We start from the raw sequence: 24,369 nt of genomic DNA, 5'->3' as shown, positions 1-24,369 counted from the left end.
CGGTATATTTTATGTGTTGATGAATACGTACCTGACTGTGCACAGTAAAAATAGAAAAATAAATTTGTATTTTGATCCAAAGAATCTGTGCTTTTAAAAAATAAATTTTGCTAGCATTCTGTCTCTCTTTCTTAAAAATAAACATTAAAAAATTAAAAAAAGAAAAAGATTCTCTTTCTCTTTGCCCCCTCCCCCACTTGTGCTCTCTTTCTCTCTCTAAAAAAAAAATTAAAATTAAAAAAAAAAAGAAGTTTTGGGGTGCCTGGGTGGCCCACTCAGTTGAGTGTCCAAGTCTTGATCTCAGGATCATGTGTTCAAACCCCACACAGGGCTCTCTGTGCTGGGCGTGAAGCCTACTTAAAAAAATAAAAAATAAATAAAAAATAAATTTTATGTTTAAACATTTTTTAAATGTTTATTTATATATTTTGAGAGAGAGCTAGAGAGAGAGTGGGGGAGGGGCAGAGAGAGGGAGACAGAGAATCACAAGCAGGTTCCACAGTTGACAGTGCAGAGCCCAATGTGGGGCTCAAACTCACCAACCGTGACATCATGACCTGAGCCGAAACCAAGAGTCAGACACTTAACTGACTGAGCCACCCAGGCATTCCATGAGCCACTTTTTATCTCCAGAAATTCTCAGTAACACCAACAGTAAGTGGGTGTGAATTTTGCCAACAAGAAAGTATAGTGGGAATTTCCAGAATATTATCAGAAATGAGTGTATCAGAGGTTTGGAGATGGACCAGATGAAACAAATAACAGCTGGCTGATTGATCTCAGAAAACTTGCTGGGAAGAATTGCACACTGGTCTGAGTTCTGTAGAGAAACAAACCAATAGGAGATACATAGATGGATTCATTTTAAGAAATTGGCTCACAGTTCACATGTTTGGGAGGCTGAGGACCCCCAACATTTGCAGTCAGCAAGCTGGGACCTGGGAGAACCAGTGGGGGTTTCGGTCCAAGTTCAAAGGCAGAGGGGCGCCTGGGTGGCTCAGTCGGTTAAGTGGCTGACTTCGGCTTGAGTCATGATCTTGCGGTCCGTGAGTTCGAGCCCCGCGTCGGGCTCTGTGCTGACAGCTCAGAGCCTGGAGCCTGTTTCAGATTCTGTGTCTCCCTCTCTCTGACCCTCCCCCGTTCATGCTCTGTCTCTCTCTGTCTCAAAAATAAATAAACGTTAAAAAAATTTTTTTTTTCAAAGGCAGAAAAGATAAACATCTCAGCTTGAAGTCAGTTCAGGATGAGGGGAGTTTCTTCTTATTAACAGAAGGGGCAGACTTTTTGTTCTACTTTGGTCTTCAATTGATTGAGTGAAGTCTACCTTGGAAAAAGCCACCTGCTTTACTCAGGCTACTAATTCAAATGTTAATTTCACCCAAAAGAGCTTCAAGGCATGCCTCAGAATAACGTGTGACCAGAATAAATATCCTGGTACCTTGTGACCCAGTCAAGTTGACACATATAATTACCATCACAAGTTGTTTTAACAGTATTTTCCCCACTGCCCAAAACAGTCAATGCAGCTCTTAAAGTTGGAGCTTAGAGTCCGAAGACTCACTTCCTCCGGTGTAGAGTCATGTGATGACAGAGCTCAGACTTTGGAGTTAACTGGGTCTGAATTCAAATCCCCACCATCTCAACAACTTTTTAAGCTATGTGATCTTGGACAAGCTAATTAACTTCTCAATTTCCTCACCCATAAAGCACAAGATATGGCACATAATTAGGGGATAATATTTATGATGTGATTGTCACATACATAAGCATTTAATACATCATATCTATTATCATTAGTGCTTCCCTCAGGATTTATATAGCATTGCTCCAAAAAATAATTTTTCTTCTTCTTCTTCTTCTTCTTCTTCTTCTTCTTCTTCTTCTTCTTCTTTTGAGAGAGAGAGAGAGAGGGAGTGAATGAGCAGGGGAGGGGCAAAGGGAGAGAGAGAGAATCTTAAGCAGGCTCCACATTCAGAGTAGAGCCCTACTCGGGACTCACTAAATCCCACACCGTGAGGTCATGACCTGAACTGAAATCAAGAGTTGGATGTTCAACCGACTGAGCCACCCCAGCACCCCCCAAAATAATTAATCTGCATTTAGTACTTTAGGTTACATAGGAAATAGTTTGTAGATGGAAGGTAAATCAGAGTAGTATGAATGTAGTCTTTTTAAAGGTATGTTCAGTTTTGTTTTAAAATAACTAAAATGGGGGCACCTGGGTGGCTCAGTCTGTTGAGTGTCTGACTTCGGCTCAGGTCATGATCTCACAGTTTGTGGGGTCGAGCCCCGCATCAGGCTCTGTGCTGACTGCCTGCTCAGAGCCTGGAGCCTGCTTCAGATTCTGTGTCTCCTTCTCTTTCTGCCCCTCCTGCACTCATGCTTTGTCTCACTCTGTTTCTCAAAAATAAATAAATGTAAAAAAAAAAATTCTAAATCACTAAAATTTATCTGCAACTTTAGTCCAAGAGTCAAACCAGGCCATGGTATTAATTCTTTATATAATCCACATTCCTCTGTAATGTGCTTTGTATTTGAGACATCCTGGATCTTCCCTGGATCGCTGGTATGCCAAGTTGGCAGGGAAGCCCAGGAAGGAACGGGCATGTCTCCATCAACGGTCAGCAAAGTGTTCCCTCTTGTTTACTCCACTCTCCCAGTTAGGTCATGCCAACTTGGAGACAGAGGAAAAACATGATGTTGGAACTGCTGATGGGACATTTTAATTTGGCTACATAGAGCTTCATGTGCTGTTTGGGGCACAAACTCATTGTGGCCCCAGTGAAAAAGCAAATGCTGACCGTGAGGACAAAGAAAACACTGTCTATCACATTAACTTGGTATTCCACTCCCTTTCAGCAAAGCTGGAACAAATAATCCAGGCTCGATTATAATTGGCCTGGCTAGAGACTCAAGCCTAGAAATGCATCCTGCAGAGAGCAGTCATGGAGCAGGGCCAGACCTAAGTGGAGTTGTGAAGTAGTGATGTTGTCTGTGGGTGACCCTCATCTTCTGTTTTTATACTGTTTTCCTCCTCTCCAGACCAACTTTCACTATGTACCTCCTTTCTTTTCTGTGTTTTCTCAAGGCCTCTGTTCCTGTCAGTTAAAGCTGGTTTGTATTTTGGCATTAAGGACTTGGTATTTTGCCCTTCCGGGTGTGTTCGGGTTTCAAAGATGGCAATTGCAGAGCAATGCCCGGCTGAGAGGCGTATGTCCTACAGTTTGGGACAACCTTCTCCACCAATAATTACTTACTAACCATCAGCATCTCAGTTACTCACCTGTAGAATCAGGACAATAAAAATGTCTCCCAAGTTGAGAGAGGACTCAATAAGATAACATCTGTAAAAAAAAAAAAAAAAAATGCTTTGGTAAACCATGGATTATAACAAACACTGTTAGTTATTTTTTTATTTTTATGTCTTATTAATTTTTTATGTATATTTATTTATTTTGAGAGAGAGAGAGCGCACACACACAAGTGGGGAAGGGACAAAGAGGATAGACAGAATCCCAAGCAGGCTCTGTACCATCAGCCCAATGCAAGGCTTGACCTTATGAATGGTGAGAGTATGACCTGAGGTGAGATCAAGAGTCCAACACTTAACTGACTGCACCACCCAGGCGCCCCAGTGTTAGTTACTTTTATAACTAGATCAATATCACCAATTTTTCCACTTCCCTCACAGGAATATAAGCTCTTTGAGAGCCCTGGAGAGTGTCTTGTTCACCACTGATCCCCAAGGACTGACACTGTGCCAAGCATTTAGGAAGGATGCTACAACATTCCTTAAATGAATGAAGGAAGGAATGACCATGAGGAAAGTGCAGATTTTGAGATACAGTGTTTAGCTGAATGCATCATCCTTTTGTCCCTTCTTGGCCTGGACAGTCCTCAGTGGCCATAGGAAAGAGGCAGGCCTCTCTCTCTCTCTCTTTTTTAATGTTTATTTTGACAGAGAGGAGAGAGAGAGAGAGAGAGAGAGAGAGAGAGAGAGAGCATGTGCATGTGAGTGGGGGAGGGCCAGAGAGAGAGAGGGAGAGAGAGAGAATCTCAAGCAGACTCTGCTGTCAGCACAGAGCTCAACACCAGGCTCGATTTCATGAACCGTGAGATCGTGACCTGAGCCGAAATTAAGAGTCAGATGCTTAACGGACTGAGCCACCCACACTCACCAAGGTTCTCTTTTTTGATTGACCAATAAACCGACAATTTATCTGAAGTATTCACCCCTATACATGTTGGAATTGTAGTCTACATGAGGTCCTTTTTCTACCTACATAAGCAAAATTAGTGCTCAGGAGCATGCAGAAAAAAATCATTCAATCCTAAAACTCATACTTGAAAGGCTAGTAGGGTATTTTTAGGTAGTTCTTGTGCCTATGAATTTTGAGCCAGGATAACCACCAGGCCTAGATATTGAAATAGAGCGACACCTATTATTTCTGCCAAGTGCTATCCTACATTAAACATCACTCCTATTTTTTAAGTGTAATTATTTCAGAGAGCCTAAAGAGCTAAAATTTGCCTGTGTGAAATAAACATGAAAAACACCTACTTCTCTTTATTATCGGTGCTGTTAAGTCTTGGACTACAAAAGCACTAGATGTGGGGCACAGCCTACTTGCTCTGTGTGTCGATTATCTTCTGTTTCCAGATTCATCTTCTGCCTTTCTTACCCTGCTGTGGGCCCAGAGTCTGACCAATATGGACTGCATAAGCAGGGTTCCTCACTTTCAGTTCAGAACATGGAAGGCACAGGCAGCAGAATGAAAGGCAGAAGGAAAAAGAGTTTGGAGAATTTGTTCCCCCTGTTTCTTCTCCAATGAACCAGCAAGGGACACAGTGGATGCCAGGCTTTCTTCACACAGCTACCCTCAGAATGGAGATTGCTTCCTCCTTTGTGTTACCAGGTCTAGATGAGGTAACAGCTCTGTGTTGCTACAAGCCCCAGAATACTGCACTGCCTGGTGGTGGTGTTCTTAATCCCTGCTCATATCTCTGCATGGGGTCTTTTTGTTAAATGCTTCTCAAATGAACTAGTTTAAGCATGCCTCTTTCCTGTCAGGAAACTAACTGATATACCTCACGTGCAGAGAGAAAATAATGCATCTGTGAGTCGGCCTTTCTAGCCTAGATTCTTAAATATTAGCAAAAGCCTGGATGGAAATCATCTCCTATCCATTTCTTTGAGTAATCCACTAACTGCTATCATTTTTATAGTTCTAAGTAATTTCATTAATATTTACATGCATTCTTTCTGTCTGTCCTGTTTGTGAGATGGCATGACAAAGGGCTCTCACAATGTGCTCAGCATCAGCAGCAACAGTGTTACCTGGGACCTTATAAAGAGGTTAAGTTATTGGGCCCAGTCCCAGTCCTACTGTATCAGAAATTTGAGGGATGAGGCCAGCAATCTGTGCAGCTATTTGTGTTGTAACAAGCTTTCCAGAGGATTCTAACATGTGCTAAACTTTGAAAACCACCAGTGTAACATATGGCTACATATGCATTTGAATGTAAGAAACCCCATCATGTTCTACCCCATCGTCCACTCCATTGGAACAGACTTTCTTTAATCCAGTTCAGTGGTCTCAGACTGGAGTACACTAATACACCAGAATGGCCCATGCATGGAGCTTGTTCAGAATCCCAAAGCCTAGACCCCTCACTGGATTCAGTGAACCAGAATATCAAGTTTGAGAACCACTGATCGATCCATCAGCTCAAAATGGCAAGAACCACACCTAGAATAGATAGAACAAAGCTGAAGGAAAAATGTACTTCATCTGGATGTTGTGACATGAAGAGCCAGAATTACCTTTGGACCTGACTTTAGCTTGTTGTATACTGGCAACAGGGGAAGAAGGTTTTCTATTGTATACAACTGGATCACATTCATGGCAACTTTGGATGCAGACAAGACTAAAATGTCTGACCTATGTTTTGAAGGTGCCTGCCCACCCATTCTTTTCTTTCTCCTAGACTTTTTTCCCATCCACAACTCCTGCTAAGTGGGCATGCCATACAGTTATCCCAGGCCATATATGCTTGCATCCAACCCAAATCATTGACTGGCTAGCCATTAATCAGACACCTCTCAAAATGTGCGCTAATACTTTGCTACTCAAAGTGTGGTCTGCCGACCAGCAGCATGAAGCTATCACCTGGGTTTCTCCAGACCCACCTAGACCTACTGAATTAGAATCTGCAGTCTAACAAGATCCCCAGGTGATTCACATACAGATTAATGTTTAGAAGCTCTGGTTAAAGAGACATAAACATTTTAGAGAATCAGGAATGGATGTTTCAACCCCACTCCTGATCAGTTTTGATCATACAGAATTATGATGGATTCTTTTTTTTTTTTAATTTTTTTTTAACATTTATTTATTTTTGAGACAGAGAGAGACAGAGCATGAATGGGGGAGGGTCAGAGAGAGGGAGACACAGAATCTGAAACAGGCTCCAGGCTCTGAGCTGTCAGCACAGAGCCCGATGCGGGGCTCGAACTCACAGAGCGCGAGATCATGACCTGAGGTAAAGTCGGCCGCTTAATCGACTGAGCCACCCAGGCGCCCCCAGAATTATGATGGATTCTTAAAGAAGAAAGCCTGTTTGCTGAGAACAGGTGGCTATTGGGGAAGATAAGAAGGAAGAAGCAGAAATTAGGTACATGGAGAAACAGAGAAAGTAGCTGGGTTCTTGAATTTTCTATACCAACCTCCCTGAGAGCAGGCTTTCTTTCATTTTTTGATCATGGATGTCTAAGAGATTTCTGATTGTATCATTATAATAAAACTCCCTTTTTACTTAACCTAGTTTGAATGAGTGTTTCTTGCAAGGAATAACTTGCAAAGAGATTAACTAAATTGCAACTAAAAGAAAATTAAACTAGATGTTTGAAATCCTTTTTAATTTTTTTTTTCAACGTTTATTTATTTTTGGGACAGAAAGAGACAGAGCATGAACGGGGGAGGGGCAGAGAGAGAGGGAGACACAGAATCGGAAACAGGCTCCAGGGTCTGAGCCATCAGCCCAGAGCCTGACGCGGGGCTCGAACTCACGGACCGGGAGATCGTGACCTGGCTGAAGTCGGACGCTTAACCGACTGCGCCACCCAGGCGCCCCTGAAATCCTTTTTAGGGTATACTGTATAGGGTACTACTTATGAGTAAATCATCTTTTTAAAAATATTAAGTAGTACATAATCATTATGAAAAATTCAAATTTTTTGGAGAGAAGCAAAGTAGAAAAAAGAACTTTCTTCCCCTAAGATCCTTCTTCCTATCCCCCAGAGGTAAACAGTTAAGTGTCTTGTATAACCTTTAATAGTTTTTCTATGTAACTATAACAACCCTTGTTTTCTTCCTTTGGCACCAAAGAAAGCTGATCACCTTATTATCAGTATGCCTAGAGAAATACCTTTATTTTATTTTTTTTATTTGAGAGAGAGAGAGAGAGTGCAAGTGGAGGAGAGGGGCAGAGGGAGACAGAGAAAAAGAATCTTAAGCAGGCTCTACACAGAGCCCAATGTGGGGCTTGATCTCACAACCCTGGGATCATGACCTGAGCTGAAATCAAGAGTTGGTCACTCAACCTACTGAGCCACCCAGGCACCCTGACAGGTTCTTTTAAAAATATCTAACATTTGGTCCATCAACGGATAAATGGATAAAGAAGATGTGATGTATATATACAATGGAGTATTACTCAGCAATCAAAAGAATGAAATCTTGCCATTTACAACTATGTGGCTAGAACTAGAGGGTATTATGCTAAGCGAAATTAGTCAGAAAAAGACAAATATCATATGACTTCACATATATGAGGACTTTAAGAAACAAAACAGATGAACATAAGGGAAGGGAAGCAAAAATAATATAAAAACAGGGAGAGGGACAAAACATAAGAGACTCAAATATAGAGAACAAACAGAGCGTTGCTGGAGGGGTTATGGGTGGGGGGATGGGCTAAATGCGTAAGGAGCTTAAGGAATAATCTAGTCCTGAAATCATTGTTGCACCATGTGCTAACTAACTTGGATGTAAATTATAAGAAATAAATTATAGAAAGTAAAAAATATCTAACACTTGTTTAACTTACAACTTTTTAAAATGCCCTTCTATAGCTTTATTTATAAAATAGTCCTTGGAGGCCTGAAGTAGGGCAAACACTCTAACTTTCATGGATGTAAAGTATGGATATGCTGAGGTTTAAAATTATGCTCTCAGTTTTCATTGAGGTTCATTAAATAGTTATGTGAAAGTTCCTGTTGTATTTGCTTTAGAATACTCAAAGACACTGTCCAGAAGCACACGTAGGAATTTTCTTTTAGAATTTGGTGCTAGAGAAAGACTGCCACCTCTGAGAGGTTGGAATTCTTCATTATGAAGCAAGCTGACTCACCGCCCGCCGTTGTTATTTTTTGCCTTAACCGCCAGGGTGCTCGGAGTCAAACTAGAAATTAACCCAAGCAACTGATGTTTCTAGCTGGCATATTTTTGTTCTTTTCCTTGGCTATGAGCTCCTATGTCTATATAACTGTTTCATTGTACATTTTGTTTAATTATAAGCTGCTTCAAGTATTATTGTGGAATAAGAAAGAAGTTTAGATAAAGACTATCTAGCTTTTTAAAGGGTGGAAACAAGGCACTAACCAAGACTTACCTAAATTTGCCTAGATATTTGCTGGCTGAGCTGGACATGGAATTGTGGTTTACTAAATGCTAGTTCATGCAATTTCCTCTGTTCCATGTGGGCTGGTTGAGTGGCAAGCTTTTCCCCCGTAACCATAGAACATATTATATGTTTTTAAAATATGTCAGTCCTGCAAAGTCCCTGCTGAATGTTTTTTGAATTGAAAATGTGCTTTAGCTTTTGAAGGCTACCTAGGTCTGCCTTACATATTGTTTTCAAAGGCAGTTTCTTCACATCTAAGGATCCACCAAATGCTGGGTCCCTGGGGTTTGCCAGCAGACACAACAAAAGATGAAGGTCCTGTATTTTCTCTGGCATTAAATGGTCCTTGAAAAATGCAGAACACCATTCTTCTGTCAGCTTTTTTCCAAAAGGACGGCAAATATCTACCTTGAATACAAACATGTAAGAAAACATGACACACACACACTCTGGTGGGCAGGGAAGTGAGTCATGCTTTAACAAAGGATTGATGTGAGTCCTTTTTTTGTTTGTTTTGTTTTGCTTTGTTTTGAGATTTCAGTCATTCTCTACCAGGTGCTTAATGAGGATTTTAAACTCTACTTAAAAAAAAAAAAACAAACCTCAATTTATTCTGTGATGAAACATAGCGTGGGTTTTTATTTACCTTTTATAAATATAAAACGTTCCAGAAAGCTACTGGGAAATCTTTTTTTGAAATTCCAGATGAGACACAGCAATGTCGAGGATGGTTAATGCCTTTTACTTTCAAGAGTGCCCTCTGCTGGCAATGGCCTTGAATTTAAAAATATTCTATTACAGGCTTCAGGATTTCATTTGTTGACCAAATAAGTTTTTAGTGCATTAGTAAAAGAAAACATCTGAAGGAAGACAAAAAAACAAAACAGAGATTTTATATTAAGAATATAAATAAGCAAATATATATAATAGTATCAGGCATAATTTTACATGTTATGAGAACACTGTTTTAAGTTGTGATGACATGAGAACATTTGTTCAGCAAAGATTTCTTGAGTGCTTATTCTGTGAGAGGTACTGTGTCAGCCATTGGGGTCGCAAAGGTGGTGCTGACATGACCCCACTCAAGGCTCCCATGGTGCTGTGACGGAGTCAGACCCACTAACAATTACCTGGCCATGTTTTGAGTGCAATGTGAGACCAGAGGCTGAATCATCCTGTGGAGGGAGGAGTTAGAAAGAGGTACCCTGGAAGAGGCTGGCAAAGGGAGACAAGGCAGGACGAAGAAAGGCAGAGGGAAAAGAATTAAGTAGGAGAACACGTGGTGTGTGTTTAGAACCATGATAAGTTCAGCATCGGCAGGCTGTGTCTTGGCACAACATACAGGGCCTGCTAAGAGATGATGGTGTACAACAGCACTTCTTCAATGTTTCAGTCTCAGGACCTTCCATTCTTGAAAATTACTGAGGACCCAGGGGCGCCTGGATGGTGCAGGGGGTTAAGAGCCCAACTCTTGGTTTCACCTCAGGTCATGATCTCACGGTCTGTGAGTTCAAGCCCCACGTTGGGCTCTTCTCTGACCGTGAGAAGCTTGCTTGGGATTCTCTCTCTCCCTGTCTCTGCCCCTCCCCTGCTCATGTGTGCCCATACACGTGATCTCTCTCTCTCGAAATAAATAAACTTTGAAAGAATTATTGAGGACCCCAAGAGCTTTTGTTCATATGGACTTCATTGATTTTTAATTTACCATATAGGAATTGAAACAGAAATTTTAAACATGGTTACTAATGTATTTAATTACATGTTAAGGCTTAGGCTGTATTTTTTGGAAAACGAAACCCTAAATTTTCTAAGCACAAAATGAGTGAGACGTGTGGCATTGTTTTACATCTTTGCAGAAACTCTTTCATGTCTGGCTTCCCAGGAGCCGGCTGGATTTTCGTATCTGCTCCACATCCCACCTGCTGCAGGACCACATGTCAAGCAGCAGCTGGAAAACTCCACTTGTGAAAGAAAAACAGTCACGAAGCTAACTAACATCATAGTATTGTATGGAAACAGTTTTGAGAGAGAAAGAGAGAATCAAGAGTTGGTCACTCAACCTACTGAGCCACCCAGGCACCCTGACAGGTTCATTTAAAAATATCTAACATTTGGTCCATCAACGGATGAATGGATAAAGAAGATGTGGTGTGTGTATATATATATATATATATATTTCACCTGGAGGGTATATATATATATATATACACTTCACCTGGAGGGTGAAGTCTGCGGGCGCAAGGCTGTGAGGGAGAGCTGTGCACGTCAGGTGAGGTGCACTGGACTTAACCAATGGCCTGAAGGATTTTGAGCTTGGAACTAGAGCAGAGGGTCCAGGCATGGAAAGAAGGGAATGGATTTTGCATGTTTGGGATATTTGATATAGAAACACTTTCATAGGGGCGCCTGGGTGGCTCAGTCGGTTGAGCGGCCGACTTCGGCTCAGGTCATGATCTCGCGGTCTGTGGGTTCGAGCCCCGCGTTGGGCTCTGTGCTGACAGCTCAGAGCCTGGAGCCTGTTTCGGATTCTGTGTCTCCCTCTCTCTGACCCTCCCGCATTCATGCTCTGCCTCTCTCTGTCTCAAAAATAAATAAACGTTAAAAAAAATTAAATAGAAACACTTTCATACAAATATCTTAGGAATATTAAATATATAAGTATTTTATCTATAAATGTTTGGGAAATAGAACTGAGTGGTCTTGGGGACTGCCAAAGTTGAAGGCCTAAGATGAAGACGACCTTCACAGTCCTAGCCTGGGTGACTGGAGACTGAAGAACTACCCTGCAGTGAAATGGGCCTAGATCAGGCCATGTCAGAGCAGGGGGAGAGGGCAATGTGTGCATTTAGTCTGGGACTTGCTGCACTGGTGGGGCTACTGGATGGCCCAGGAGAGGCATTTAAGTGAGGGTGAAAGTATGAACTGGAATCTTGTGCAGGGGGAGATTTACCAAAAAATTTGAGCTTAGGGCCCCTCATAGACATGGGTCCCATTCAAGGAACTAGAGGGACCCCACTCAAAGGTACACAAGATTATTGCCTTTTTCTTAAACACACAAACTGCAGCTGGTTACTGTCACTGACTCCACCCCAGATTCTCCATCACCATTGCCCAGGTGTCAGATGCTTAGAGTGGTGGCAAACATTTTGGGGATCCAGTCAAGGGAAAAGTGAGATGGTGGGACATTTGGCTTGGGTTTAGTGGGATATGTTTATGTGATTTGCAGCTGTGTCAGTTAAGTTATTGCTGACTCACCCACGAAGAGAATAACTTCCAGGAATACCCCTAACCCTCCCTCTGCTGACGTATGAGGCCAGATGTACTAAAATATGAACTGTCACCAGCACCAGAAGTTGAGGGGTGGTGGAGGAAAAACAAGGTTAAAAACGTATGGGGGCCAGAAGTATGGAAAATTCTCCCCATCATCAATGTACTATAAATGCAAGCAAAGGATTTTGTTCTTGTCAATGGCTCATCAAAATGAAAACGTCTCCAGGCAGGAATTGTGGTGCATTGAAGAGGACTGTAATTCTTTGTCACTCCTTCCAGTAAGCAGTGCTGTTTGTTTCACCTCCCCTTGAATCTGGGCTAATCCTGTGATTTGCTTTGACCAACAGAATATGGTAGAACGATGCTGGGTAACTTCCAAACCTGGATCTTAGGAAATACAAAGCTTTCTGCTGTTGCACACTCAGGCATGCTCCATCATGGAATCCAGATGCCATGCTTTTAGGACTCTAATCCAGGAGGAAAGGTCATGTGCAGGAGAACCCAGTCACCCCATTAATAGCCAGCAACAACTGCCAGGCATGCAATGAGCCATCACGATGTTCCAGCCCAGTGGAGTGCTACACTTAGCATATGATCCACCAAGCTAAGCTTAGTCAACATCACGCAGGAACATTTGGCTGGTGTTTAAAATTATGAGTTTCAGAATAATTTGTTACTCAGCAATAGATAGGACAGATTTGGTTATATTTATAGAGCTAAGAGGAAGGAAGGAGTTCAGTGAGAGTAAAAGGTCCAGCAGAAAGGGGAGGTAGTTTAGCACATCTTTGAATAAGTCAAGAATGAATTGATCAAGGATGCAAATTGAGGTACTGGTTTTGGGTAGAAGGCAGACAACTTGATTCCATGAGAGTGGTGAAAATGGAGTCAGCAAGGGTGATGTGATGTTACCTGGCTTAGTAAATCTTTTAAAGAAGAATACTCAAAATAAGTTTATTCTTTGGCCAAGCAAGTATTGCATGAATATTTTTTAAGTTTTAATTTTTTTTTTTTTTTAGCAATTTCTATACCCACCATGGGGCTCTAACTCACAACTCTGAGATCGAGTCGCACGCTTCCAGCTGAGTCAGCCAGGCACCTCTACTGCATGAATTTAACTGGAATAAGGAACATAGAATTTAATTCCCAATTTAAAAATAATGAGACCAGAAAGAAGACAATATCCTAAAGTCGGTAGAATTGTGTTGACTGATTAAAATTTCTCAAACTCTTAAATTGACTTCCATGGAACACTTTGAGTGACGTGTTATATTGATCTTGTTTTTTTTAATTAAAAAAATATATTTTTTTAATGTTTATTAATTTTTTGAGAGAGAGACAGACAGACTATGAGTGGGCAGGGGCAGGGAGAGGGAGGAGACACAGAATCCGAAGCAGGCTCCAGGCTCTGAGCTGTCAGCACAGACTCCGACACGGGACTGGAACCCATGAACCCCGAGATCATGACCTGGGCTTAACCGACTGAACCTCCCAGGCACTCCTATAGATCATTCTTTTAGGGCAGTTTACAACAGTTTATTTAAAAACCTCAGTCAATATTTGTTAAGAAAAATACAGAAAGGACCCAAGCTATGAAAGAAATTGAAAAAAAAAAAAAAACCCACAAACCCAAACTGCACTTTATCTGATGTGATATAATGTATGCAGGGTCTGGGAGTGAACGGTGAAGAAAGAATTCTTGAGACGTCCTTGGTGCAGAAAAGTTGGTTTTATTAAAACATGAGACAGGACCCGTGGGCAGAAAGAGCTGCACTGGGGTTGTGAGGAGTGACTGACTGGTTATATAAAGTTGGGAGGGGTTTAGGGATAGCAAAAGTCCCTAAGGAATTTGGAAGCAAGGTTTCCAGGACTGTAAGGGGCTAGCTGCTGTTAGTAAAACGTCATTTACTACTGTCTAGTAAAACCTTAGTCATGGGAACTTCAGATCTGTATCAAGGGACCAAATGTTTGGAGGATGATTGTCAACATATATTTTGGGGGGTGGGGGTGAGGGTAGAGATAAAGGAAGTTTCCAAAGGGATTTTCATATGTTAAAGGAGACTTACAGGATCCTGGAGGCTGGCTAATGTCAAGCTAAGGTTGCCTTTTGCCACTGGCAAAATATCAACATAGAGGCAGTTGTCAATTTTTCTTGGCGAGCATTTATTTATTCAAAAACACTTTTCGAAAGTCCACCATGTGTTCTGTTCTAACTGCTGAGGAAATAGAACTGGACAAGACAAAGTCCCTGCCTTCATGGAGCTTAAATTTAAATATGGGGAAAACAGAAAACAAACACATAATCAAATAGTGAGAATTGCAGACAGAGGACTAAACTACAAACAGGAGCAATAAACAGAAATCAGAGGGGGCTAGAGAATGGGTGGTGACTGGAGAGGCTGGGTCTAGTTTGGGCAGTCTCTCCAGAAGGTGGAGCTCTCTATCTCAAATGCCAACAAGGAGCCAGCCCTGAGAAAATCTGAGGGAGGGGCCTTCCAAACAAGACACACAAAAAAATGCCAGCAGCTTCTCTAATGACACAAGATACTGGTTCTAAAGTGACAGACAGGGCTACGTAGCCCACGTATGCCTACTAGAAAACATATTTACGTTTCTGATCTCCGAGATTTGGGGAATCTGGTACTGGTATAAACATCTTCTAGATGTTTAAATACAGGATCTATTGGAAAACATGTTAAAAAAAATAGTGGGAGATTAAAGAAATGAAAATCACAGAAACAACAATATTAAAACACATAAAGTACATCTTTCATGCTCCAAAGGAGAATTGTTGGAACTGTTAGTGGATCTCTCCAGCCAAACATAGCCATCCAGCAGAGGTTTTGTGGAGAATGAAAGATTGAGTTGAATAACTGAATAGAAAAATATAATTTATACACACATATGTGACCGTTTAGAATAGGAAACGGTCAATTTGAAAACTTGCCTCTAGTAATACTGATACATCTCCAGTGATATTGATACATCTGTGGATTGAATTCCAATCCAAATTCATCTGCCCTAAGATCATCCCTTTCTAATACGTGTATTGAAAGACCCAAAATAGCCCCAGGGTCTGCCTCACTTTTAAGAATATTCTAGCCAGACCAAGGCAGGTTTCCCCGATATGAGCAGTACATACTGTATCCAGACAAGAATCGATTGTCATCAAGGAGGCCACTGAACTACCTCTCAGTGATTGAAAGGCAGCTGGAGGATTCTGACCGGCAGGAGATTTGAGCAGAGCTGTGGCTAGGGATCTGAGATACAGAGACAGAGATGGGAACCAGAAAGGGAGACAAAAAGTGAAAGAGGCACATTCCCAGATGGAGCCATTTTATTTCCAAACTTGAGTCAAAACAGATACAGGCTTTCCTATCTCCACACTGGATTTTCGTCTTATAAAATAGATTTGCTACCAAAATCCTTCATAAAATCTGCCTTGCCCTTGGCAGTGGGAAATAAGCAAAAAGTCAAAAGTTAAAAGGTCATGCATAAAATATCATAGCCACCAAGAGAATGGTACAATAGTCTCAAATTCTTCACAAAGCAATGATAAAACATTAAGACCGATTTACACTTCACTATATTTGTAGCGCTTCAAGATTTTTTTCTTCATATATTTATGCTCATATTTCACAAACATTACAAAAAGACTATGAACTTTTTCATAAAATAGAAAAACAAAACAAAGCCATCACACTATAAAAAAAAATCAATCTGCAGAACATAAGCTTTTTTATTTAAGAACAAAAATTAAAAGAAAGCAAACTCACCCCAAACTAAAATATCTTCACCAAAAACTCTGTAGTCTTCCCAAAGGAGTTCTTAACGCTCAGATTTTTGGTTGGTTTAGCCTCTCTTGTATGTACTGGTTTTGTGTATCCTGATTCCCAGCTGTTATTCCAGGGAGAATTTCAAGAAAGAACTTCAAGCAAGGTCTGGGGTGGGATCCAGTGCAAGTCATTAGGCAAATCATTCACACATAAAAGCTTTAATGAAACTCACGTGTTTCATTAGAAACAGTGGTTGACCCTTTTTCTTTTACTCCCTTTTCATCCAAGAGAACCCTTTAAAGGTCTAGAATCATTTGTTGTCTGTAACTATGGCAGCATTTGGCTCATAATTCTGGGTGAAAATATGCCATTTTAAGAAACTCTGAGCATGTATTATATTTTCTTTGCTTTCTTAGAGGTAGATAACCTCAAACTAAGGTCCAAACATTGGTCCCTTCAAATGATGTAATAAAACAATAGTATTAAATGAGAGTAGCTGTCAGAGAAAGAACTAAAATCCTGTTTTTTTTTTTTTTAGGAAAAAAAATCTTTAATGATGTTTGTGTCTGTGTATATATGGAAAAATGACCTACCAAAAACCCCCCGAAAAAAACAAAACGACCCAAAACACCGTAGAAGAAGCCAATACAATTTGCCAGTCCAACCAAATGGTTGGAATTGACTGTTGGAAGACACCTTGCAGATTAAGTAATTCAAATCTCTGACTTTAGAGGAAAGGGAAAAGAGGCTCAGAGACAGCAAATAACTTGTGTCTGTCCATTAGCATGTTAATTTGCATGATTATTTTTATACACATACAGGCACACACACATACACACACTGTTGCATTTACATCTGTTTTGTACATAACAATGCTACTAGCTTGTACAATAAATGAAAAATAAGGGGTGCCTGGGTGGCTCATCAGTTAAGCGTCCGACTTCAGCTCAGGTCACGATCTCCCGGTTAGCAAGTTCGAGCCCTGCATCGGGCTCTGTGCTGACAGCTCAAAGCCTGGAGCCTGCTTCAGGTTCTGTGTGTCCCTCTCACTTTGCCCCTCCCCTGCCTGTGCTCTCTCTCAAAAATAAGTAAACATTTAAAACATTTTTAATAAAAAAAAAAAGAAAAAGAAGGGTGTACACTTTCACTTATTTCTTTGCCAGAAGTAGGAAATGCCCATCTTTCAAATGAGTGAAAAGGTTCCTCTTCCTCTCCACTGATGAACTGGCTGTATCATGACCTGGCCTTGGCAGTCCCTGCAAAGAGCAGGGTGGGGGCAGTGGTAAAAGTGGCAGGAAGGAGGGCAGAGGCACTCAAACCACAACTGGAGTCCCTTGCTATGCCAAAGATGTTCCCACTGGCAGTGAAGGCTTTACACAAAGTCAAGCTTGGGCTATTGTAACTCCTAGACCAGGCTGGAAGGAGACAGAAAAGAGGTGAAGGAACCAGGTATGCATCACCCTGGAGAATAAATATGAGCTAGCGTTCCTCTCACCACAGAGGGCAGAATTGAGCAGTGTGTGTCTTACCTAAATTCTCCAACTGTCAACTTAGATGAATTTACTAAGTGTAGTCACAGTTTCTAATTACTTTAATTTGTATATGCATATAGACATCAAAATATTTAAGCCTAATGTACAGTAGTATTAATAGCTACTTTACCTCTTTCCATAAAATTACATGTGGATATAATTCTAAGGTAGTTTCTTAAAAAATATCGTTATTTTTAGTATTCATCATAGATGTTATTCTGAAAAATCTTAAGTCGAGCTGTATATATTAACATTAAATAACTTAAAAAAATAAACAATACATTTCATATATATATATGGTTATATATATATACCAAATATATATATATAATACCATATATATATGGTATTATATATATATATACCAAAATAGCCCCATTTTAAAGCCATGTAAGTGAAAAAGTTGAGTTTTCAAGAATAAACTAGACCTTCTAAAGGTATTTTTTCATAATTTCAATATTAAATGTATCTTCTTTTCTGACTATGCCAAAAATATACACACTGCTCTTGGTAATTTATGTCAGAAGTATTCATTATGAAAATAAATAAGTTAGTTCATTTGTCTGTTTTCACTTGTTTCTGTAATGACAAATTTATCCTAAATCTAAATGAATTTGCTCCCAAAAGATCTCCCCTATGGAGACAGCATAACCAAAAAACTTTACAATGTACAGATATCCACTACATGCAATCGTATATTTTCTAATAATAGTGGTAGAAAGTAACCTTCAAGTATCGTCATCATCCAACTGGACTTACAGAGAGCTATCCCATAAAATTAACACTCTAAAGGAAGAAAGTTATTTGAGAAATTTGTCCTTGCTAGAACACCTTTGTTGAAATTCCCATAGGAAACAAAACCATCTATCCATAAAGCACAGAGGGCGCTTGGTATCTAGCACTGACCTTAATGTGCACACAAGTAACACTGCTCTGAATGTAAAGTAAACTCTACAAGCTAAAGAAGAGCCCACATATGCCACCCACAGCTGGAAGAATTTCTTCTGGAAAGAATTCCTTGACGAAGACAGAACTCAAAGCTATTTCAGCTCCTAGTCCTGCTTTCTGTAGCCGTGAGTATTGGTGGTAGTTTGGCTAAAAACAAAACAAAACAAAACAAAACAAAACAAAACAAAACACAAAAAACAAACAAGAACAGAAAGACTGGTCCACTTGGAGAACCAGATTTAGACATTTTGTACTTACGTTAGTCAAACACATTTTTCAAAAATTAAATTAACATAAAGTCTGCAGGGAATGGAGATTCCATAACTCACAAGTAACAAGGGGAAAGTAATCAACTAAAAAGTGCATCTCTTTCCAAAGCAGGTGCAGGAGGTCAAGATTCTGGAAATTTTCCTCTTTCACAGGTTTTGATCCAGCCACTTGATGTAACTATTCCTAGTCCGGATTCCCACTGAGAAGTTGGTGGGCCAGCTGGTGAAAATCATGCATCCATGGAAGCCATCCTCAAAGTGATCCAGGGTCACCTCCACACCTGCGCTCTCCAGACGCTTTGCATACATGATCCCATCGTCTCTTAGGACATCATGCTCACACGTCAGAATATAGGTCTTCGGGAGGTGCCGTAGGACTTCCTGGTCTGCAATGAGCGGGGCCGAGCGAGCATCCAACAGCTGAGGGATCTCCCTCAGAATCCTGGCGTTGCCGGTGGTCTGCACCACAGGCTTGTAGTCCTTTGTGATGGATGCAGGCAAGAGGGACGTCCAGTTTAGACGGGCCCTGAGGGCAACTGCCTCTTCCACGTCCATCGAAGTGTGGTTGTTAACAATCATCGCCTGGACAAAGTCGTAGTTGCCTTTGAAGTAGTCCACCCAGTACTTCACCATGACGTAGCGGGGTAGGATTGGGGTGTTCACATTTTGCTGGTAAGAGGGCGTGTTGAAATCTAAAGCTTGAAGAACTGGATAAATTAAAGCTTGCACTTTGAGCTTGTTTTTGAGGTTGGCATCTTGAGTAAACTGGAGAAGAGGAAGCAGACACATTATTTCCTGCTGCATGGCTCTTTGTATGGAAACCACACCTTTTAAAGTAGCTGAATGCATTACCTGGAATCAGTCAAAAGGTTCTAACTAGGAAATTTCTACCAGACATGGTATTAAGTAATACGGTTTATAAAATAAAAACTTCCCCACCACCCACCACCAGCACCACTCCCCACACATGCATCAAGCTGCTGGATGTTTACTAAGAAAGTTATGATGTTTGCAACCCATGTTTTTAGTGAACACTGCAAATGCATGTGATCTCTTAGGTCTTTAACCCCCCGTGAACACTTCACTTGTATCTATCCTTCGGCACTAGCACACCTTGCTGGGTACTATGGATGGATGACATGAGAACTTTTCTTAGTTCACTATTCTGTGCAAAGTGAAAAAGGGCAATGGCATTCTAGGGAGAAACAAACTAGTCTAACTCTTCCAGAGGAGAAGGGTAGGAAAAGCTAAATGAACAGATGATGGGACTCCAAAGTGTTATAGCAGGACCTCAGGATATCTCCTCTGATGAGCATTTAGTCTTCATGCTGCATAAGTGAGAATTTAAATAGTGCTGGCAACATGCCCTCCATTCTCCTTAATGAGCATGTGCCCCAGAGTTGAGGTTAAATGGGAATGTGAACGCATCCTCTACCTCATCAGATCTCCATCCCCCCATGCCTTCACAAAATGTGAACACACTGCCTCATTTTCCAGTCCTAGGGTCCAAAATGGTACACATTTGCATGTAACATCTAAAAGGCAGCTAACTAGGTCACTGGGTTTTATAGGCAACTAAACAACCTTCAAGGTCACTTTAGCTGTACAATTTTGTTTCACGTCAGAGTTTAGAACCCCATCCCCCAGGGAAGATATAACTGCTCTGTAAAAGCAAAAGGAAATGATCAGTTAATAGTACTATTAATATGTGCCAGGAATTGCATATACATCATTTCACTAAGTCCCAGCAATAGTCCTGCAATCAGATGGCATTATCCTCATTTTTCTGAGAGTCAGAGATATTCAGGGGCTTGCCTGAAGCCCTGTAGCTTCCAAAGCAGGGAGACTGGATTCCATTCCACTGCTAATTTTAAAGCCCATGATCCTCTCCCCACTGCACCAGGACTTTCTTCTTACCACATCAGAACACATGTATACCAAACCCATCAGTGCCCACCGAAGTTCTCTATGTACTGCAATTTGAGAATACCAAAAGAAATCTGGAGATGAGAAGACAGAGATGCTCTTCTAAACTTGTTTAATCCATCAGAGGAAGAAAATATACTTATCTTTGAATTTACACAGCCGCCCAAAATTTTGGGTGCTATTAGAGCTAGATAGTTTTAACCAGAGAATTTAACCAGGTAAGCTCAGGTTAACTGGTATTATAACACTCGAAGTCGCTGACCCATTTTAATTTTTTTTCTTTTAGATTTTAAAAAATGTTGGGAAACACTTTTTAGCTTTTCAGTTTGACTCAAAGTTCTAAGGAAACAATCTTAGCAACTGGAATTTAAGCAAAAATATTTTGCAAGTCCAATATGGAAAAGAAGCTGGAGATACTTGATTTCCATGCATATTGCTGAGGAGCAAGAGAGCCCTATAAACTGTTAGCCCATCTTTCATATTAATTGTAATCAGGGACTTTCCAAGGACTCAGAGGTGACATCTCTTTCAATTACCCCTCTTGCTACTTCAGAAAGATCCGAGAATTCTCCCAGCGCAGTCATCTGAATAACTTGGCCCCATACTGACCAGCCTACCTGCTAAGCCTTTGCCATACATAGCGAAGAATATGTGTGTAGGTCTGCAGGTTAGCAAGAATCCTCTTACCACGAGCCTGTCACGGCAATCTGTTACCTGTTGGCCCAGAGCAGCGGCCAAATTCCCACCAGCACTGTCACCAGAAATGCCAATTCTGCCCGGGTCAACCGAATACTTGTGTAAGACTTCTGGCTGCAGAAAATACTTCGTGGCACGTACAACATCATGAATTTGTGCAGGAAAATAAACCTTTGGAACTAGCCTGTATCTGTGAAGACAAAAGTTGTATTCATTTAAGGACTTCACCAACTCTTTATAGGCCCTTTAAAGTTTATGGGGAAGCTGGTTCTTTTGACACAGAAGTAAACAGGTAAGGATTGAAATAAATATAAAAATGAACCATTCATTTTCTTTTTAAAAAAAAAGTTTATTTTGAGAGAGAGAGAGAGGGTTGGGGGGGTGGAAGCATGAGTGGGGGAGGGGCAGAGAAAGAGAGGGAGAGAGAATCCCAAGCAGGCTCTGAGCTGACAGCTCACGAACCTTGAGATCATGACCTGAGCCAAAATCAACAGCTGGATGCTTGACCAACTGAGCCACCCAAGCGCCCCTGAGCCATTCATTTTCTTGCAAATCAAATAGTTTAAAAATGTAATGATTTGGGGGTATCTGGATGGCTCAGTCGGTTAAGCATCCGACTTTGGCTCAAGTCATGATCTCACAATTCGTAAGTTTAGCTCTGCATCAGGCTCTGTGCTGACAGCTCAGGGCCTGGAGCCTGCTTCGGATTCTGTGTCTCCCTCTCTCTCTGCCCCTCCTCTGCTCACACTCTGTCTATCCCTCTCTCAAAAATAAATAAACATTAAAGAAAAAGGGATTAAAAATGTAATGATTTTGTATTAACAATAATCTTTCCCCCTTTTTTATCATCAGCCATGAAACACAACTTCAAAGTTAAAGGTGGATGTTGATTATTAAGATATGGGTAGAACCATAACAGATTTGGGAATTTTATTTCTGGAAATCAGTGTTGAATTCACGACACTTATGGATTAGAAGGTGACTTGGCAACATCAACCACTTCATTGATCTCCTGTTTAATGACTCCATATGGGATCCTTCATGATTTACTTGAGAAACATAGCAAAATTGTGTCAGATACCCCATCCATGATAACATCTTACAAATCCATAGTTGCTTGTAGTCTCTGCTTGGAGTGCCCTCTCGGCCTCCTCCTTCTTTCCCTATTAATTCTCACTCAGCCTTTAAGCCTTACTCATGGGTTTAGACTCCTCCAGGTAGATTTCCTTGACTATAATAACTCCACTTGCTTCTGGGGCTGAGCTGGATGCCTTTCCTTGATCCTTCTATGTGCTGGAGTATATTACTGTTCTTACTGCCTCATCTTAAAATGATTTATGTGTTTCCTCTGAAGAGTATGTTCTCTGAAATCAGGACTATGTTTTATTCATCGCTGTGTTCCCAGTATCTATCAATGTGCTAGGCACATAATCATCCATCCAGTAAACCCTTTTATTAACATACCTTCCTTTTGCAGACAAAAGAAACTGGGGCACCAAAAAGTTACTTTATTTGTAAAATAAGTCAAACACAGATAAAAACAAGGTGGAATAGAAACTAAGTACTTAATTAAAATCTAGTAATATTAAGAATTCAGGTCTCGGGGTGCTTGGGTGGCTCAGGCAGTTAAGCGTCCTACTCTTGACCTTGGCTCAGGTCATGATCTCACAGTTCATGGGTTCAAGCCCCATGTCGGACTCTGCACTGATGGTGTTGTGCCTGGTTGGAATTCTCTCTCCCTCTCTCTGCCCCTCCTCTGATCGTGCTCTCTCTCTTCAAAGAAATAAACAAACAAACAAACAAACTCAGGTCTTTTCATTTTCATTTTATAATTAACATACCTATTCTTAGAAACTTATTTTCTCCCATCTAAAATCCAGCTAATTATCTTGCCATTCAATGCAAATACAATCAAATGAACAAACGTTTGTGAAATACTCTGAGAAGTAGTGAATATTGATTACTGCATTTTAAAAGTCCTAAATGTGACATTCCTTCAGTGGTTACCTTATAACAGATAAAATAATTTTTCTAATTTCTTTCTTATTTTCCTATCTGTGGTGATCATTTAATCATCCAAATTGTTTTTTGTCCCATTGAATTTCATTATGCCCTAAAGTGGCTGCTATGCTATATAGTACTACTATCCTACTGATCAGAGTGAAAGGAGTAGGATTATACAATTGTGTCCACTAGATGGCGCCATCTTATATGATTCCATTTACCCCCAGTTTTAGGACTTGATCTCAATTTGAACTTCAGTTTACCAAGCTGAATTCTTAATTCTTTCAATGAAATAAAAACACATGTCCTTCATGAGTCAAGTTGTGAGAATAAGGGCTATTTTGTCTCAGCAAGATTCCATATATCATAATAAACTGTTTTCCTGGTAGCCCAATATGACAGAGCATATTCTACCAGTACACATACATGAATTGAATCTTCAGATGTTATTTCCCAAAAGGTCTAGTGACTTTGAATCAAGAGAAATTGGTGGGACACCTGAGTGGCTCAGCTGGTTAAGCATCTGACTCTTGATTTCAGCTCAGGTCACGATCTCACAGTTCTCGAGTGCACACCTGCTTGAGATTCCCCCTCTTTCTCTTTGGCTCCCCTACTCACACTCTGTCCCTCTCAAAATAAATAAATAAACTTAAAAAAAAAAAAAGAAATTTCTAATTAAGAAAAAAGATACCCTGCTACTGCCACAATCTTATCAGTTGATTAATAACTGGCTCAGATAACAGAGTAAACATACTTAAAAAAAAAAAACAAAAATAGATTATAATACAAGCGTCTTCCTGGTGCCCTTAAAGATCTACCTCCTAAACCCTTCTCTTTGTTCAAGCTGAAAACTTTCTCTAATTTTATTCAATAAAAAGGGACACTATTTTCATAGATTTGAAAATATAGTGAAACTATACATTTCTGAGGTCACCTAGTTCAAGATAAGCCTTGAAAGTAACTTGAATTTGACCTGAGAAGTATAATAAAAGTTCTGTAATATTTTTGTAGCCACAGAACACTCAAGAGTCGGAAGAAAATTTATGAGTGCTATAGCCAAAGAAAGCAAGTATAAATGTATTTGTCTGCAGCTTTTGTTTAAAGATAGGTCTCTGCAAAGTACTGAAAGGATTCTGACTTTTTTTAATTTCACAATTATAGATCTTGAGTTAAAGCACCTGATGAATTTATGGCAGATATAGTCACAATTTGCCCAGCTCACTGCAGGGATAGATGACTCTGCAGTGCTGGCTTCTGCCTATCTGT

The 24,369-nt window shown here is 40.5% G+C and overlaps 1 protein-coding gene across 1 annotated transcript in view; it reads right to left on the bottom strand.

Annotated features, from left to right (window-relative positions):
• Window positions 1-15,271: 15,271 nt before the first annotated feature.
• The window catches only part of NCEH1 (neutral cholesterol ester hydrolase 1), a 60,118-nt gene continuing 51,020 nt past the window's right edge, over window positions 15,272-24,369 (bottom strand). The window contains exons 4-5 of the mRNA XM_015088568.3: window positions 21,118-21,289; window positions 15,272-19,242 (exon numbers count right to left, since the gene is read on the bottom strand). Of these exons, the coding sequence (XP_014944054.1) occupies window positions 18,625-19,242; window positions 21,118-21,289 (790 nt within the window). The 3' untranslated portion in view covers window positions 15,272-18,624. The remainder of the gene's footprint in view (window positions 19,243-21,117; window positions 21,290-24,369) is intronic.

Source organism: Acinonyx jubatus, chromosome C2, assembly GCF_027475565.1.
Source record: "Acinonyx jubatus isolate Ajub_Pintada_27869175 chromosome C2, VMU_Ajub_asm_v1.0, whole genome shotgun sequence".
NCBI lineage: Eukaryota > Metazoa > Chordata > Mammalia > Carnivora > Felidae > Acinonyx > Acinonyx jubatus.
The sequence above is the reverse complement of the archived record's forward strand: the minus strand, read 5'-3'. Positions and strand labels throughout refer to the sequence as shown.